General features: G+C 28.2%; 2 protein-coding genes and 1 non-coding gene across 5 annotated transcripts; 1 reads left to right on the top strand and 2 right to left on the bottom strand.

The window, feature by feature from the left end:
- Window positions 1-4,692: 4,692 nt before the first annotated feature.
- Window positions 4,693-7,418, bottom strand: LOC109797779 (uncharacterized). Of its 3 annotated transcripts, none has more exons than XR_002239734.3 (5): window positions 7,189-7,418; window positions 6,962-7,082; window positions 6,017-6,459; window positions 5,784-5,923; window positions 4,693-5,659 (listed from the first exon to the last, which is right to left on the bottom strand). XR_002239734.3 is itself a non-coding variant. In XM_020357914.3 (4 exons), exons 1-4 carry the CDS (start codon window positions 7,263-7,265, stop codon window positions 5,881-5,883), a joined length of 684 nt encoding a protein of 227 aa, XP_020213503.1. In that variant the 5' UTR covers window positions 7,266-7,418; the 3' UTR covers window positions 4,696-5,880. The 3 variants fall into 3 exon arrangements, 1 of the variants encoding a protein (XP_020213503.1); XR_002239733.3 differs by having other exon boundaries at window positions 4,694-5,659; window positions 5,750-5,923; XM_020357914.3 differs by having other exon boundaries at window positions 4,696-5,923.
- Window positions 7,419-12,598: 5,180 nt separating this feature from the next.
- Window positions 12,599-12,671, bottom strand: TRNAE-CUC (transfer RNA glutamic acid (anticodon CUC)). The gene has a single exon. It is a non-coding gene; the product is annotated as a tRNA-Glu (tRNA).
- Window positions 12,672-14,331: 1,660 nt separating this feature from the next.
- On the top strand, window positions 14,332-16,371 carry LOC109797145 (dirigent protein 17). The gene is made up of 2 exons (XM_020357075.3): window positions 14,332-14,521; window positions 15,482-16,371. Exon 2 carries the CDS (start codon window positions 15,505-15,507, stop codon window positions 15,967-15,969), a length of 465 nt encoding a protein of 154 aa, XP_020212664.1. The 5' UTR covers window positions 14,332-14,521; window positions 15,482-15,504; the 3' UTR covers window positions 15,970-16,371.
- Window positions 16,372-18,238: the final 1,867 nt, after the last annotated feature.

An 18,238-nucleotide genomic window follows, 5' to 3' on the forward strand; every position in this document is an offset into this window, starting at 1 on the left:
TTTAACCAGGAAAAGAAAATAGATCATATTCAAAGCCATGTCATATCTAGTATCTACCACTATAGCACCAGATTCATTCACCCAATTTCCCCTGTATAGTCATTTCATTTAGATACGAAATAGCCTGGAATTTGTGTCACCGACTCACTGCATGACGAAACTGTACTTTTTGTTTTCTTTTTCATACTCAAATTTAGATTTGTACTATGAGAGAGTTGGATGAACCTCACCCACCAGCATATGCCTTGGTCTAATAAGCTTTGAATTTTTTTTTAAAAGGTAATCATGTTACAGCCACTATTGAATACTAAACTTTAATACTTTTTTTTATGGATATTTAACTTCTCATTTACTGTGTTATGAGAGACTAACCCTTGGGAAAAATCCAATCTTTTTGGTATAAAAGCTTTAAAAGTTATATCATGATAGGGAAGGGTCACGAGGGGCTTCAGCTGTTGCCATATTCAAAAATATACGATACGCGCATGAAGACACGTTGGAACTTGAAATAATGCATGCATTCTCTGTATACAACAACAGACTATGGTTTTCTAATTCCATCACCAACAACATAAACTTGTGGTCGTCTGATTATTTGGTGAACGTGTATTAGTTAGCCAGCAATAGTTTATGAAAATAAAAAGGGTTTTCAAAAGGGTTTTATCCATTATATATTGTGGTTATGGATGTTGGCAAAGTGAATAATGGTTATGCATGGGTTCCACCAATAATAAATTTGGATGTGATCTCTTCAGAGAATAGTTGGAAAACAGGACCGCATGATGGATCATACATATAGTATTAAGACATTTTCAATGAATAGTCAGGCTAGCTTGCAGGTGGCCCTGTCAACGACCTCACTCAATGTGGAAACAAGTAAAACATAAATCCAAAAGAAATTATTGATGATAGCAACATATGCTCTTCATCAAATTTCTACCATATTTTTCCCGTCAATTTGATTTTTTTCTATTATAACTAATTTAAATGGTTTGTGTTTTGATTCTGCTACAATTATCTTAAATCTATTAGCTCAAAGGCTAATTTCGTTTATAATATGTGAGTGTTGTGGGAGTGAAAGGATTTTTAAATGATTTTAATAAATTTTAATTTGTTCAAGATAAACAGATGTGAATTTTTGACTGAGACTGGGTTGTCATGAATGTTTTCTGGAGTGCTCTAAGTGAACTAAGGTCCAAGGTCTGCTTGATTCGATCAGCTCTCTAGCAGCGAGGTTGAGATACTGTGAAAATTGCAAGAGTTCTTACAAAAGACATTATTATACTTTTAAGTTAGTATTAATTTCACTAGAATGATAATATATATTAGATAATTACTTTATAGTAAAGTGGTGGTATTTATGATGGTAAATGTATTAGTTTGATATGATAAAGTTGACTTAGCAAGATCTTCTATTCAAATATTATAGTTGCTTTTGTAATTTCTTTGGATAAAAAAAATGTATTAGATTTTGTGGCTTGAAACTCAAGACTTCTCTTAAACAATAATAATTCATCCTAATGCATTAACATAATGACTTTATTTCATACCAAAGGGTTATTCATTATTTATGGTGGATATTAAAACTTTTGAGCTTGATATTAACTTTTGACAATATTTATGATTTTGGACAAAGTTTAATAATCATGAACTATTATTGTAAAAAGTTTTATACAGTTAATTAATCAAAAATCATAGTTTATGTCTTTTTAAATAATTATTAAAAAATTCAATAAATTTATTATTTATATCGAAATATGATTAAATGATAGTATAAAAATATTATTTTAACTAATCTAATATTTAGATCAAAATAGGTCATTATAGAATTAGGTTTACAAGTTTGGTCTGTCACAATTTTTTTTTTTAAATATTAATTAAGAGAGATTTTTTTTAAAAAAAAAAAAGGTACTGTATGGATATTTTAAAGATGATAACCTGATAATATGTTTTTTTTGTGTTAATTTATTAATAAAGTCTCGATTTAGGCATAGTGTTGTAGTGACCGGAGGTGCCATTACTTTTATAGGAGTTGGCCTGTGATAATAGTTATACTTCTTTATAAAAAAATAATAATAATAAAACAAAAGCATTACCGAATCCATTAACATTATGGTAGAGGAATAGATGGCTCTTGATCTTTAAAGTCTTGTTTGTACAACAAGAATTAATGGTGCCTAATTTTTCAATAATGGAATTTCATAAATGAAAACCGTGTATATGATTTGAAAACCATATTTTTTTTAATATAATAAGTACATATTTTATTCAAGGTATTTATTTTGTAATTTTCATATTTCTATTTTAGTTTAACATAAATAAGTTATTTGCATTTACGAACTAAAAAAAATGAGACGTCATCGAGACTAATAACTTAAATCCTTACAAATTTTTTAGAAGCATATTTCCATTATAATTTTTCGTACTCTTTAACATGTTAATAGATAATATTTTTAATCTCATTATAATTTTTTATTTATATTAATCCACATATTATATATATATATATATCTTAAAATTTATGAAGAATTTAAGATATATAATTAATTTATACTTGAGTTTAATTTTTGAAAGAAAATACTAACATTTGCCTGAATGTTTAGTATTTTTCATAATTTTTTAAAACTGTGATCTTAATTACTAACGAATTTACACTATAGTAAAAATAATACTTGTATTCTTTTACTTTAATTAAATTATTAGTATATGTTTAAAATATTAGATTTTAAATCATCTAATTTCATATATTACACCTACTGATAATTATTTTTGACATTTATTTATTATTGTTTTTGACATTTATTTATTGCTTTTTTATATATAATGATGATAATTATTATTATTATTATTATTATTATTTTAAAGAAACACCCCCACTAATAGGGTCTTCAATATGCAACTAATCTCAATTAATTATTGAAATGATTTATTTAATGGTACAATAATAAAACCAAATTTAAAATCATTGATCATCTACTTTTTTATTTTCATTTGCAAGAGGTCAATTTCATTTTTAAGACCCTAGAAAATCTGGACTCCAAGCAAAAACTTTGCAACAAAACTTTTAATAATACAATAACACTAGTACATGGGGTGCTCACTGATTATTAGCATGCATGTCACTTGTCATAGGTCAATTTCTGCTCTTTATTTGTGAAGCAAGTCATCATGCTTCCTTTATCTTATAAGGTAGTAAGACTAGAATGCCCAACAACTCTTTAACTGTATGTTATACCCCAGTGGATTAAACAAGTTTTTGTTTCTTCAAAAAGTGTATGATTTTTTGTTTTTATTTTTTCAAATGAATTTCTCAAAAATCTTTTTTTCATTTTCATTAAATTCTTCCATTATTTTATTACACGTGTAAGTGGCATCCAAACTTGCCTTGTATGATATGGATGAGTTGATAAGGACAACATTTAGAGCATCAACAATAGAATATCTCAAGTGTATCTCAAACATAAGATGTTGTCTTTTTTTTTTCTTTTCTTTTTTTTGCATTGGAGACAATTTAGGTGGCAACACCAATTGCTTAATTTTAAACATTGTATCTTATATAAAATACAGTTGTTTAACTTAAAAAATTGTTTCTTTGCATGTTCACCCATCAAATAAAATTAAGTATAAATAAAAAATATATAAATCATAATATATATCTTATGAATTGTTTAAAATTTTACCATTAGAGTGAGAATGGAAAATGTTGTTTAAGTATGATGTGACAATGTGAAACTCAATCAAATGCTATAAGATACATGTATAAATATTTTTATACCTTGGTATCATTTTAATATCTCAAATCATAATTTTAGAAATCTTAACTTTAATTCATAAGATTTTATTTCTAAGTATATGTAGTTCATTTCATTTGCGGCCAACAATGCTAAAGTTGTTTAGTTCATCCAGGGATATTTTTACCAAGATTGTGTTTGTGAAAAAAATAATTGAAGATTGAGACATGTATAAGGCAAGATCCAACAAATTAGAACGAGTAGAGATCCAAGTCAAATCAAGAGATGATAAGTTAGAAGGGTTAAATTTATCAATTGAAGATATTTCACAAGATAATTATTACCATGATAGTAGCTCCAAATCCTATCACTCTAAGCTAAGAAGTGTAAGTGTTAGCTTACATTTTTGTATTAGTGTAACATGTTGAAGTATGTAATGATTTCATGTCATATTTGTAGGAAGTAAAAGAGAAGCCTTAGATACATGGGCAAAGTGGCAAGGGAGAGGCATAGAAATTAACAATTAACCTTAGAGTTATTAGTGTCAAATTAGTGTTATTTGGGTATCATATAATCTATTAATATTTATCTGTGTGGCTTATTTGCAAGGAAGGGAGAGAGCCATCACAAATGACATATGGCTCGTCACTATATTCGTTACTTACTTCATTAATGTGAGTGCTAAATTTATTATTATCGATTTTTTTAAACATATTTTAAGTTTAAAATATTTATTAACTTTGTTAATGACTCAATTTTATTGAAAAATTTTAATTAACCATCTTTGGTGAGTTTCTCTCCTATAACCATATTTTTTTTATATTCGTGAGGCCAATTTAAAATCTTATTTTAAGAAATTTAAATTCAATTTCACTCAAGCCAATATAACATTATTATTACTATCAATTAAAGTTCTAATGAGACTATTAATTAAAGAAAAATATTTCATTTAACTTGTTTAAAATTATAAATATGACTACAAATATGCAGGAATGACATTGGATGGAATGTACATGAATAATAGTTATCTCAGATCTATATGTACTTACACATATATCAATTAAGCAAATATTCACGCACACACAGACTTATACAAGATATAGTAAAAAGAAAATAATCAAGATAAACTCATAATTACTAAAATCTTGATCCCACCAACATGGTACAATAAAGTTGGTTGATAATTATACTCCTTAAATATGTAGTTAGAGATTTGATTTTCATATTTGTGTATAGATAAAGGCTTATCAAGAGATATCGGTGTCTTAAATAGATTGTTATACTTCGAAGGTATAGTCTATGACTCTTAGTTGAGGATAACATGCACAACAACAATAACAAAAATTCGATCCCTTATTATCCATGGATGTAGGCATCTTTGTACAGCATGATTGTTTGTGACTTTTGCTAAGTGGCCCGTATGCTAAAGCAGCAAATCACAAAATTCCCTTGTTATGATTGTTCAGTTTACAAACCATCAAGTCCTCCGAGTATAATTGTTCAGTTACAAACCATCAATTCTCTATGCTAGTGATCTTAATTGCTTATTACCAAGGCCCGCATGTGCTGTTCTCACCTATCATTCATTTCAGAAAAGTGAGATGAGATGCAAGTTACTCTATCTTGATGAGTCCAAAGTGGATTGTGCTCAACGAATAAGAGAGCAAGAACTAACTATTATTTTTAACAAATTAATTACTCTAAACATCGATCATTAATATGTAAACAAATTAGCATTATTACTATCTCAGTATGCAAGTTAATTTGGGCCAACTTTAATCATTGGACTTGATCTCACTGCATCCAGAGCTTCAAGTACTCTTCTCCATTAAATGGTTTTTATTACAAGTGGCCTGTTATGTTGCTTGGAAAAGTCACAGCAACCAATATCAGTGAGTTTTGATAGTTTTTAGCTTAAACCAGAAAGCCTGAAACAGATCCCAACTTCAAAATTGGTAACCATTTCAGAGAAATTAAATTGAAGGACAAAAACTATTCGTCTAATATAATACTAATACCTAATGTAATGTCTCCGCATGTTCAAATGAATACCTGCTTCCATTATCTTGGATTTGGATCATGACAAATATTTTCAGGGAAAGCTTGAGTGAGGCTTCGATTTGAGCTATTACCGTCGGTACCCTGAGAATTATAACCTTTTTTCCAATGATTTTGAGCTTGAAAGTGAAAGTCTGACATAGAGCCAAACGAAATCAACCAATAAATTCAATTATATGATCCGAATTTTGCACCAAATGCAATGACTCCAGATTCAGATTGGATACCTGTTTTCACCATTCTTCAAATTATCTAAGCCTTGATTTGGAGTCTTGCCCGGAATTTGAGGGAAGAAGTTAATTGGGTCTGAATTACAATTTGAACTTGAAGCATCATTTAACTGAGAACCACAATCTTTGGTAATGAGTGGACTATTGTGGGCCTGAAAGAGTACATATTCTTCTGCAACATTATGGTTGTGAACTTCATTTTCTAACAAAGCTGGATTTCCTGCATGAAGCTTCGTTTCATTTGCAGCTGAATCTCTAGAAGCTGTACTACATAAGGAAGATCCGCAAGAACTTTCACATTTCCCTGACGAATGAGATTGCCCTGATGATGGGGATGACACATTGAAACATTCAAGCTTCTTCTTTAAAGCCTTGAGCTTTTTTTCTGCTTTTTCCCTTAGTTTTATCTCTTCTTTAAGCTTGTTTTCCAGCTCAACAAACTGTAAACCACCCAAGATTTTTTTTCTTTTTCAATTTTAGAGAGAAATAAAATTCCAAAATATAAAGTTGGTCAAGAATAAACTGAAATTAATGTCATTGATTAGTGAAATGGTCAATTTAGTATATAAGTGAAACAATCTCATCATATAAATTGATTTTATAAAAATAAATATATTTAATTTCACATTAAATTAATTTTATAAAAATGAATTATATTCATTTTATAAAAATAAATTATATTTAATTTCACATTAAATTAATTTTATAAAAATGAATTATATTCAATTTTACATTTTAAAATGACGTCAGAGTTATACAGGTAAAAAATTTAGAGTATATAAGTAAAACAATCTTCATCATATAAATTGATTTTATAAAAATGAGTTATACTTAATTTTTCATTTTAAGATAATATTAGAGTCACTTCAATAAGAATGAAATGAGTTAGATCAGTCTCAGATTCTAAATCTAAATTGTCTGATAACAATGTATGAAAATTACCTTGTTTCCCATTGATTCTGCTTGCTCTTTAGCTACCCTTGAAGCCTGTCTCTCTGCTAGTAATCTCCCTCTGAGGCACTCTAAAGTATTCAAACCATTGTGTCCTCCCATTTTCTTGTCACTGAAACAACCAGTTGAACAACGTGAGTTCTTTTCTTTTTCTTGCCAGTGAGATAACCCATTTCAAAGAGGAATGTGTGTTAGAGAGAGAGAATTCAGAAACCAACCTCCATGCATGACCCTGCTTGCTATTAGCAGCTGTTATTTGCTCATTCTCTGTCCTTTGGCCGTAGCAAGTTGTCATCTTTGAGTGTTGGCAGTCAACAGCGAATGCTGTCTATGATCACGGATTCAAATCAGAACTGAAAGCGTCTCTTTTCGCTATCACCCTTGTTTTATATATACTATTAAACAAGGAAAGGTAGTGATTCTGGTTTATTCGAAAGGTGAACTCATATTATACAATTGTACACATTCAAAAATATGACAATCAGTGTTGTGCAACAGAACATTTATTTGCAAGAAAAAAGCAATATCAAATTTTTATATGAATATTATAATATAATTTTATGTACAAACAATAGATTAATTTAATGGAAGAGATTAATTCTAATTGTAACTTCCTAAGTCTATCGTCAATCCACCTCTTAGGTCAGTAATAGATTAACTTGAGATTAATCATTTTAATAATGATTGATCTACACAATAAATTTATATCTTTTTGAGTTTATAGATTTGATGTATAAGACTATAAAATAATATATTTATTATTAAAAATATTAATTTAAACAAATTAAAAATAAAAATAAATTATCATGATAAATAATTTTATGAAAATATAAAATAAATAAATTAAATGATAAAGACAAATATAATTTAATAAGATCAAAAGATATAACTTAATTATTATATAAGACTACGATTAAGAAGAGAAAATTAAGTTTTTTTTCTTTTAATAATTTCATTTTTATGCTCTAGATAGAACAATCCTAGGTTTTATATCAAAACATTGGTGCCCACCATGGAGTTTTGATAAAACTTTTTTGATAACCACACCTAAGGAAACAAATGGTTTAAAAGGAAAAAAAAAAGGATCGGCAAATCTATTGGTTCTAAGATTGTTGAATCTGTCAAACAACAATTACTCAACATTACAAACTTGACTCAAAGACACATGACTTGAATTGGCTATAAATCGACAAATGCGACATGAGTAGAATCAATTGTATACCAGCTATCACACAAAAACATTGAAGATACATGACTTGAATCGATTGTACACTGATAAGTGTGTCATGAGTAGAATTGATCGTACATAGACTATCATGTGAAGATATTGAAGTTACATGACTTGAATTGATTGTATACTAACAAGTACCTCATTAAAATCAATTATGCATCGATTGCCACGTGAATACATTGAAGATATGTGACTTAAATCAGTTGTACATTGACAAACATAGTATGAGTAGAATCGACCATACACTAACTGTCACATGAAGACATTGAAGATACGTGACTTGAATCAGCTATACACCGACAAGTGCAACATTACTAGAATTGGTTGTATACCAACTATCACGCAAAGACATTGAAGATGTATAACTTGAATAGATTGTATACTAACAAGCACAATATGAATAAAATCAATCATACAATGATTGTCCCGCGAAAACATTGAAAATACATGATTTAAATTAGTCATATACTAACAAGCATCATGTGAGCTAAATTAGTCCTACACCAACTACCATATGAAGACATTAAAAACACATAATTTAAATTGGTCATAGAAAAATATAACATAAATAGAATTGATTGTAGATTGAAAAGTATATCGAAATACTATAAATGGTAAAACATGGTTGGAATTCATCTTCATTCATATTTAACTGTTGATCCTGTCTCAACCAAAATTGTCAACTTCTTGGTTATTATTAAGCTCGAGTTAGACATGATCATTAAAAATGGCAAGGTTAAAAGACTTTTAACTCTGAGCAACGATATTAATCATTTGTGCACCTTATTAGTACGATATTTATTATATCATATGCTTACTTCGTGCAGGGTAAAAACTGTATTCCTGCTCAACAAAAAACAAATGAAAAAAAGGAAAGAGAAAACGTATTGAAAACTTCGAGTTTTGCAGGTATGCTCTATCATCTCATGACACAGAGACACACATTGTTAGCGATTTCGTGATATACCGACAGACAACATAACTCCGGAATATTTAAATGTTACTGTACGTTATATGAGAGAGAGTTAGACCCATTTTATTTTATTCTATTGTTACCTAAAATTCAAAATTTGAACTTCCAAGAATGAGATCAACTTATTTTATCCATCTTCCACACTCCACAGTTCCACTCCCTGCTCTGTATTAGAGCCACGGCCACGTGATCACCTTGAACTTCGTCTCTTTCTCTCCACAAAAAACATATTTGTACATTTGCACTTTTTTATATTATTTATTTTGAAAATTAAGGAAAATAGAATATGCATTAAAATATGTTTTTATCCAATTTAAAAGTTAATGCCTAAAACTCATTAGTTTTTTCACCCTTCAAGTCTCCTTAATATTATATTGTCTCACGGGTGATATCTCTAGCTTCAAAAAATTCTTTGGCCTCTAAACTTATAATTAATAATAGAAAAATTCAAGTATAGTAATAACCAATGAGCAAAATTTAGTAGGCGACGCAGGAAAAAAAAGTAATTATCTAAATCAATTACTTTGGAGTATGTTACCACCTTAACACTTTGCAGGGCTGAATTTAAGAGGAATTTGAGGGGAGAAGAGTGAATATTAGAAAAGATTTAACAAAAATATTTCTGCTTAATAGAAATGATTTATGAGAAATTATATGAAAGTTTATGAGAGTTATATAGGTTGCAAAAATACCTTTTCAAAGGAGAGATTGTCATGCAAATGAAGTTAGTTGAAAATAATTAATGACAAATATAACATCGTGTAAGTAATATCAGGCACTATATTCCAATATGCTACTAAAATAATAAAATATGTAAGTAAAACATAAATAAATTAGGTATCATAAGTAATATTAATAATATTGAAATATATTATTAATGTAATATAGTATACACAAGAACATAGACAAAATGTGTAAAATAATCGGATTTAAGATTGTCAACTAGCATAATCAATTATGTTATTATATTACATAAAAAGAAAATAATATCAGTTCAATCACTAAGATTACTGTATATAAATATTATTTATTTTGATATTTGTCAAATCATCACAATTTTATCTTAAAAACATATAAGTGGATTAAAAGAAAATAATATTTATAATCCTCTGATGTTAACTTCTAAAAGATGCTAGAATTTTTGGATCATAATTATCCTTTCTACTCCCAGCTTGCAATATTCAGTATTCACAAACACGAAGAGAAGAGAAGTATGTACAACTTACCAAACGGGCGGGTAGGCCCAAGTCATTATTATCGCACCAAACTTTGCATGCATTCCAGAAATTAGTAGTGGAATTTTTCAAATTCATGTTTCCATTAAAATAACATTGAACCATAAATTGCCATTATGAGGTTTCGTATTAGGCTTGCATTGCACTCAAAGAAAAGGGTTAGCAGTAGTGGCAGTGTTTTTCTGGTACTTGATTTTCTGATACAGGTTAATCATAAAAGCCTTCCACCAAATCACATTAATGTAATCGGATCCTAAATGCCACAAAGAACTTTAAAGTTCCACCTTTATTATTTGACATTTTGCATGGACCACTCCATTTCTATCTAAGGGACACATCCTTTAGTAGGGTCGTCACAATTGCTAACAACATTGCTGCCATGCATCATGAGTTTTCATCTTCATATATATGTAAACCTTTTGGTAAGGATTGTCGAGTAGTGTTCATCTGTTTATTTAAAATAAATATCTTTCCACCAGGCATAGCATGTGAAGATCTAACTACTATGCACCTAATAAAAAACAATGTTAATTAAGATTCCAAAACAAGGATTTGGCTCCTGTAATAAGGTGAGATGGAGATATGGATTTTAAAGAAAAAAGTATCTTTATAATAGTTGATTAGAATATTAATGATTAAAAATTGTTACAAGATCAAATATATACATAACAAAATTTAAATTTAATTTCAGGTTTAACCATAATATTTAGATTATTTGCAATTTTATAGCCTGTTTGAGTTTAAAAGTGCTTATGAGAATAATCTTATTAAAAATAGAGTATTTTTTATTAAAATAATAATAAATAAAAATAAAACTTTTAGAAACATTTTTAACTTGTATACAACTCAAATCACTTTCAGATTTTTTAATTAATTAAGTCATTATATGACAATGGACAATTAAAACTTAACCACGGTACCATATAACAATATTTGGTAGCTACAATTGAATGCATAAAATTCTTTACTTTAGTTATATATTTATATTTATATTTTTCTAAAAAAAAGTTATACATTTTTATTAGATAATACTGAATTGTTGGCATATCATCACTACTATTAGATAAAAATGCAAATCAGCTATACATTCTTATTCGATAACTTAACTATTAACTACGTATCATCACTCATTATCAATTCTTACATATTAATCGCTACAAATTATGTTATGCAAAAGTATCTTTAAGGGTTATTTTTTGATAAGAGTATTTATAGATATTATTTTACCTTTTTATTTAATTAATTTTTTTTATTTATCATATTTATTTATGAATTAAAATAATTTTCATATATTAAATGTGAATAATTATTTTGTGTGAAGATATTTTTAATGGCTATTATTTAACGAAGCATTTCTAGAGATTTTTTAAATTTTTTATCTAATTAAATTTTTATTTATCATATTTATTTATAAATTAAATTTTAATATTTTTAAAATAAACTATGAACAATTAAAGATTGTATACACAATGTAAATTATATATCTTAAATTAATCTAAAATATAATTTATATTATATATTATAAATTAAGAGACAAATGTACTATCTCAAAAATATTATGAAAAGTCTCGAACAAACGATGAAATACAAAAAATGTTTTTTACGGCTTCTTTGCACCTTGTACTTCAAAATAGGGGACTAGTATACCCTTCAAGTATTATGACTAAGATAAGTTCTTTTTGATTCGCATGTCGAAACATTTGTCATAAATTTCTTCGCACCTCATCACTTGAGATTGAGGGGTTGTGTATCCTCCCGATATTACAGTCAAGATAGATCACTCACAAATTAGTTATCAAGATGTTTATCAAATGACCCTAATTACCGTTCTTTGTCCCGACTCAATCTCATGAGTCGACCTAAACTTGATCAAAATAATATTAGCATTAAATGTGACTTAAATGACAAGTTCAAATGGTCAAGATATCACTTATAAAGACCATTCAATACAAGAGACTATTAGAACTAAAATTATGAGATCTAGAACTGAAATTTCTAAAGTTATAATAAATTTACATGATAAAACTAATTATGAACTATTCATTAAAAAAAATCAATTTTGAGCTGTACTCAAAAAGTAGATATATATATAACCTTCCTAACAAGTTCCATTCACTAGTCACTACATAGCATTTGTCAAGGTCCTTATTTATTTAGTCACAAATAAAAAAATAAAATAAAATACATTATTCCGTTGCCGGGACTTGAACCCGGGTCTCTCGGGTGAGAGCCGAGTATCCTAACCAACTAGACTACAACGGATGACTGATGCTACTTTTTTAAAAACATTTATCAATAAATGTTTTGGTAGGTTTTATTGATGTCCCAATCCAAAGCCAATTTGTATTCCCAGAACTGGAATTCATACTTCAGAATCAACTTTATGCGACACCGTTTTGGCATATTTCATAAAACCCAATATTGGGGGCATTATGTGCCCTTCTTACAAGTCCAAACTTGTTTAAATTAATTCTCAAACTTAATTTTTTATTAGTCAATGTTGCACAATTCAAACAGTTATTAATCCAAAAACAGATCAGTCTAACACTAATAACCCCATTGATGGAATGAAGAAAAAATAGTGGCGATTAATTTATTTTTTATGAATAAATAATACGTTTTGATATAATGAAAGATGTTTTACACTGTAATCTGATCATACAATACTGTTTATGTTAATTTTATTAGCTTCTATATTAATTACTTAAATAATTTTATTGATCATAATTTATAATTGGTTAATAGTGTAAATTTTTTTTACACTCGTAATATATTTGTGTCAATAATACTATACATAATATAGTTTTATCAAATTAAAATACTAGCAAACAGTTAAAAAATAAAAAATAAAAAATAAATATATGCGAAGGTGTTAGTTTTTTTTTTAATAAAAAGGAGTATATAAATATACTTTTTATTAAGTCAAATCATATAGAAATCAATTTCTATATATTAAATTTCTTGAAAATGTTTTTTTTTAAATCCAACAAGAAAATTTTTAGAGATTTTTTTAATTTTTTATTTAATTCAATTTTTATTTATCATAATTATTTATAAATTAAAATTTAATATTTTTAAAATAAATTATCAATAAATAAATTAATTTTATATTACAATATAAATTGTTTATCATAAATTTAAAATATAATTGATATATTTAAAAATATTAATTTTAATATAATATTTATTTGATATATAATTTATTATAAATTTTTATTATATATAACAAACATTTAAATGTACATTGCATAAGTGAAAAAATAATAAAAATTTCTAAAAATATTATCACATAACAAAGACATTCGTAATTAATATATGAATTGATCTTAAAATTTATGTAATTAAGATAATCGAAAAGTAATAAGATCTAGTATTAAATTAAATTGTAATTATTAAGTGCACATTGGATCTAAATATGTCATTCCCTTCTCACGAGATATCATTTTATATTTATCATTTTTATGTATTAAAAATAGTTAAAATATTTTTTTAGTTAATATAATTTTACTTATTTTACTTTTTAATTTTTATACTAAAATATATTTTTTAATTTTAATTTAATATGCATATTTTAGTCGTATACTTATAATTTATTTTTATTTTTTTTAATTCTTGTCATTATTTTTAAAAAAATTATCTCTTATATAATAAATATATTAATTTAATTTTATGTATTTAATATTAAATTTATTTTATTTTAATTATTCTAAATTATATTTATCATTGTTTCATACAATTTTTTTTTTCATACTTGTATGCAATACCAACTATTGAAACACCTTTTTTATCTCCACAAAATTAATAATCTATATCATATCAAAAAAAAAATTCTATAATATATATATATATATATATATATATATATTAAAAATTATTTTAAATTATAATAAAAATAAATAAATTGAGTGAAAGCGTGCGTTTTAATCCTGGCAAATAGAATATGTATTGGCTTCTCCTATCACCAACTTCTTGTTAGGGTTTTCAAAGTTTCAGCCTTTGAATCGTTACACTATCCATAGGCAGCAGGGCGTGCATTGAATCAAAACGTGATGCAGCAGAACGTTCGTCTCGGGCACTGACTCAACCAAAAGAAATCAATATTTTGCGATACGGTGCGTTCTTTTCCCTTTAATTCATTCACGGCACACAAATTTAGTACATAATATGACATAGAATCTAAACGCGATTTAACGAGGTCGAGGCTATCTAGTGAACTGAAATCAAAACAATTTGATGATTTGCTAGATTTGCATCCATTTTAGGTTCTGTAATTCATATGATTTTTTTTTTTACATTAAGATATTTGAAGTTGGAAGTAACATGTTGCAATACTCTGTCCTGGCTCTGGAATAAAACAATTCACGGCAATTTTGCTGCTAAGAAGCATATATACACTTCTAACATGTCAGATGCACGGATTTTTCAAACACTTTTAGATTTACTTTTATAATTTTTTTATTTTTTATTTTTCAACATTTATACCAAGGTTTTGAAAAACAGCCTGCTGATTTTGCCCGTCGAATTCTCAAGGTTTTTGAGGTCTCCACAATTGCAGCCAGGCAACAAAATTGCAAACAGTTGCGACTGCAGTGTAAAACCTTGATTTATACCAATACAAATTGAAAGAAATTTAATAACATTTACTTATATGTCATGAAGAAATTGATCAGGAATAATGTGGTTCAGGACCCCTTAGTGATTTTTTATACAATGATGCATACTCATTTTTAAACATGAATTCTCTTGTGATTTATGTTTTTATTTTATGTTAATTTTAGATTAATTGTGTATGTTGTATTATGTTCACGTCATCTCGTATGTTTTTAGAATTTACCATATTCCGGTGGTTAACATATCTGTATTTGTATCCTATGTTGTACTCGTGCTTGTTGTTTTGCAGGAACTGAAATGTTTTATGTGATCTGCTTAGTTCTTTGGTAAATTTTGTCAAACAGTAATTTTGTTAAGTCGTGGTCTTAGCCACAATCTCCTTCCCTAAGCTATGGAGTGTAGACACAAGGTTATCATTTCATATATATTATATAATTTTATTGTTTAATGTTTTTCTGTAGGTTTTCCGGAAAGAATTTTTGAAATGGAAGACAAAGGAATTAAGCAGGAGTCAAATGCTTCAGCAGCAGGGATTCATGAGTTACCTGGAGAACCTGCTATTGTAATTAATGGGGTGCCTGACATAATCCCCAGTGACTGCACTGTTGCTCCCCATAATGCTTCATGCAAAGTTGAAACACATGTGCCTTCAGGTTTGGGTGAATGGTTTGAGGGGAGGGAAGTCCGGAAGTGGTTTATGGGAAGATATTACTCAGGTATAGTAACTGAGTTCGACAAAGATTCCGGGTGGTACAGGGTTCACTATGAAGATGGTGACTCAGAAGATCTTGATTGGCATGAGTTGGAAGAGGTGCTTCTTCCTTTGGATGTTACAATTTCACTTAAGGCATTGACTCAGAAGATTGTCAGGAATGGCAAGAAATCTGTTAAAAGTGCGGCTGATTCACAAAATCCACAGGTCAAAAGAAGGGCAACAAAAGGAAAGTAGACCATAGTTCCATAGCAAGAGGCCTTAGGTGAACATTTAGTGATTGTAGATATCATTTACATAGCATGTAAACCAGCACTGGCACTCTGAGAAAATGCTCAGATGAGAGAGCTAATAGGAAATTGATGCTGATGACAATTAAAAGTTTTGTTATAGCATTGGGGATTGTCTGTTTTGTAGTTAGGGAATTGGTTGCTTGGAAAATTCCAAAGTTTGTTATAATAGTTGTTCCAGCCACAAGATTTGGCTCGTCACCGCAGCACTCAAAATGTTTTTCTCACTCTATTAATGTTTCTCGAGTTGTAAACCTCTCTCTTCTTTCTTGGTCATAGCATTATATACTAGTGGGTGATATCTTTCGATCTTATTAATTTGGATCTTTGGGTCTGTCTTTATTTTTTAGTCCAATTATCTTATATCTTTTATAACTGCTTATCATTATTTTGTGTATCCCTTGGTTTGTTTAGATTGACTTTTTTAACGATACATATTTTATCTTGTAACCTAGATTTATGATGAGTCAATAGTTATTGAAGATAACTGGTTTCAAATAAATCGGCCATGGGCCTGTAAGCCTATGAGGGTACATCCTATCTGGTACCTTAGGCGAATCATTATTGCATGCACGACATGTCTGTTGGCATCCGATCTATAATGCATTATCGATCGGTCACGGGATTAAGAACAAGATCGGTCACTAGTTTAGGAGATAGATCGGCAATGGTATTAGGAGGGTAAAGTAATGATAATTGATAATTATGTTTTACCTGCTGAATTACATTACTATAATAGCATCAATAGGATTTGCTATGTTACTCTATTCTGTGAAAATATAGTTGGAAGATATGAACAAATGCTGAATTCTGGACAGAAGTTTCGCTTAGATATCTCTGCATCATGCAGGGTGGGTCTTATAACGATAAGCACCAGAGAATAAGGCAAGTAGCAAAGCAAATATTTCCTGCCATTAACAAGTAGAAAATTGAGATTGACGCGTGTTGCAAAGGCATTTCTCTTGCACGAATAAATCAAGTTAATTATGTGTTGTAACAAAACTTTATTTCGGAAGGTAATGTGAAACCAAATGATCAAGGTTTGCCTTCATTTTATCTCCAAGTGTAGTTTGCTTGTATTTAGTGTTCTCGAGTAATATGAGTAAATCACTTCCTTTTTCTAATATAGAGGATTTTCTAAATTAACTATTTAAGCCAAAACAAAACGATGTTTCTGGAGTCATTGTAGACTTTTATTTTTAGCCATTACATCAAAGCCCGAATAGTGTATAGATATATTTGTTATCTGTACAAGACAGGTTAGCTACTGTGTTGAATGCCTAGCCAACCTTGAACACTGGGTTCTTTTTCATGTTGTGTAATGGACTTTCTTTCCCCTTTTTTTCTTTCTAAATTCTTACATTGTATTAAGCTGGAGGAAAATAAAATAAAATAAAAAGAAGAGAAATTAAGGATATCAGTTTACTAGTTCAAATATTTTAAAAAATCATTTTCAAGACCTCTTTGAAGAACTTTAAAACAATTTGTCTCGGTACTGATAATAATTTTCAATTAATACCTATTCTAATACAACTAACCTCAAATGAATATGTTAAAGCAAATTCAATGAATGACGACTTACTCTAAATGCAAAGACCAGAAAATTATGAAATAAATGTATGATATGATCAACTGACAATAAGAATTTATTCGATATCCAGAACTACAGGATCAATATATCAAAACGATTCAATCAGTATCAAGAATCAAAATAATTGTAGTGATGTTGGATTATTTATATGTTGATGATGTATAGGATAGTATGATCATACATTCATGAATCATGAGTATAAGTCTGCATTTGGTGAGCGTGCATTGAATTGGGACTAATGCGAGAAGGCTAATAAAGGTTGTCTGTTTAATTATAAATTGTAAAAAGATTAAAGATTTAATTATATTTTTTTTAAAAGTTTAAGAACCTTATTAAAATTCTATAAATAAAAAAATAGAGTCTACAAATATATTAAACTTATTCTTTAGCCATTAAAGTTTTGGCCCAACCAAGAGATACAGGCAATTGAGTTATTGCTATTAAATAACAGCCACAAAAAATAAATTTCGATTTCATTAACAACTAATTCTCTTTTAGTGAAGGGTTGTTTTGCTTTTGGTGCACCGTGCAAATCATAACTCAAGATCTGAATTATGTTATTCATGACAATCATAGCAAAGTCTATATTAATTGTTATCCACATGATATAACACAACATCTTGAT

The sequence above is a fragment of the Cajanus cajan genome, chromosome 6, assembly GCF_000230855.2.
Source record: "Cajanus cajan strain Asha chromosome 6, NIPB_CcT2T_4, whole genome shotgun sequence".
NCBI classification, from domain to species: Eukaryota; Viridiplantae; Streptophyta; class Magnoliopsida; order Fabales; family Fabaceae; genus Cajanus; species Cajanus cajan.

Bases quoted from the DNA above. Each gene is read 5' to 3' on its own strand.
- LOC109797779 (XM_020357914.3), bottom strand. From the start codon at position 7,265: ATGACAACTTGCTACGGCCAAAGGACAGAGAATGAGCAAATAACAGCT. The intron at 7,083-7,188 runs GTTGGTTTCTGA...TGGTTGTTTCAG, and splicing joins AAGCAGGGTCATGCATGGAG to TGACAAGAAAATGGGAGGAC. The intron at 6,460-6,961 runs GTAATTTTCATA...GGTGGTTTACAG, and splicing joins CAGAATCAATGGGAAACAAG to TTTGTTGAGCTGGAAAACAA.
- LOC109797145 (XM_020357075.3), top strand. From the start codon at position 15,505: ATGGAAGACAAAGGAATTAAGCAGGAGTCAAATGCTTCAGCAGCAGGG.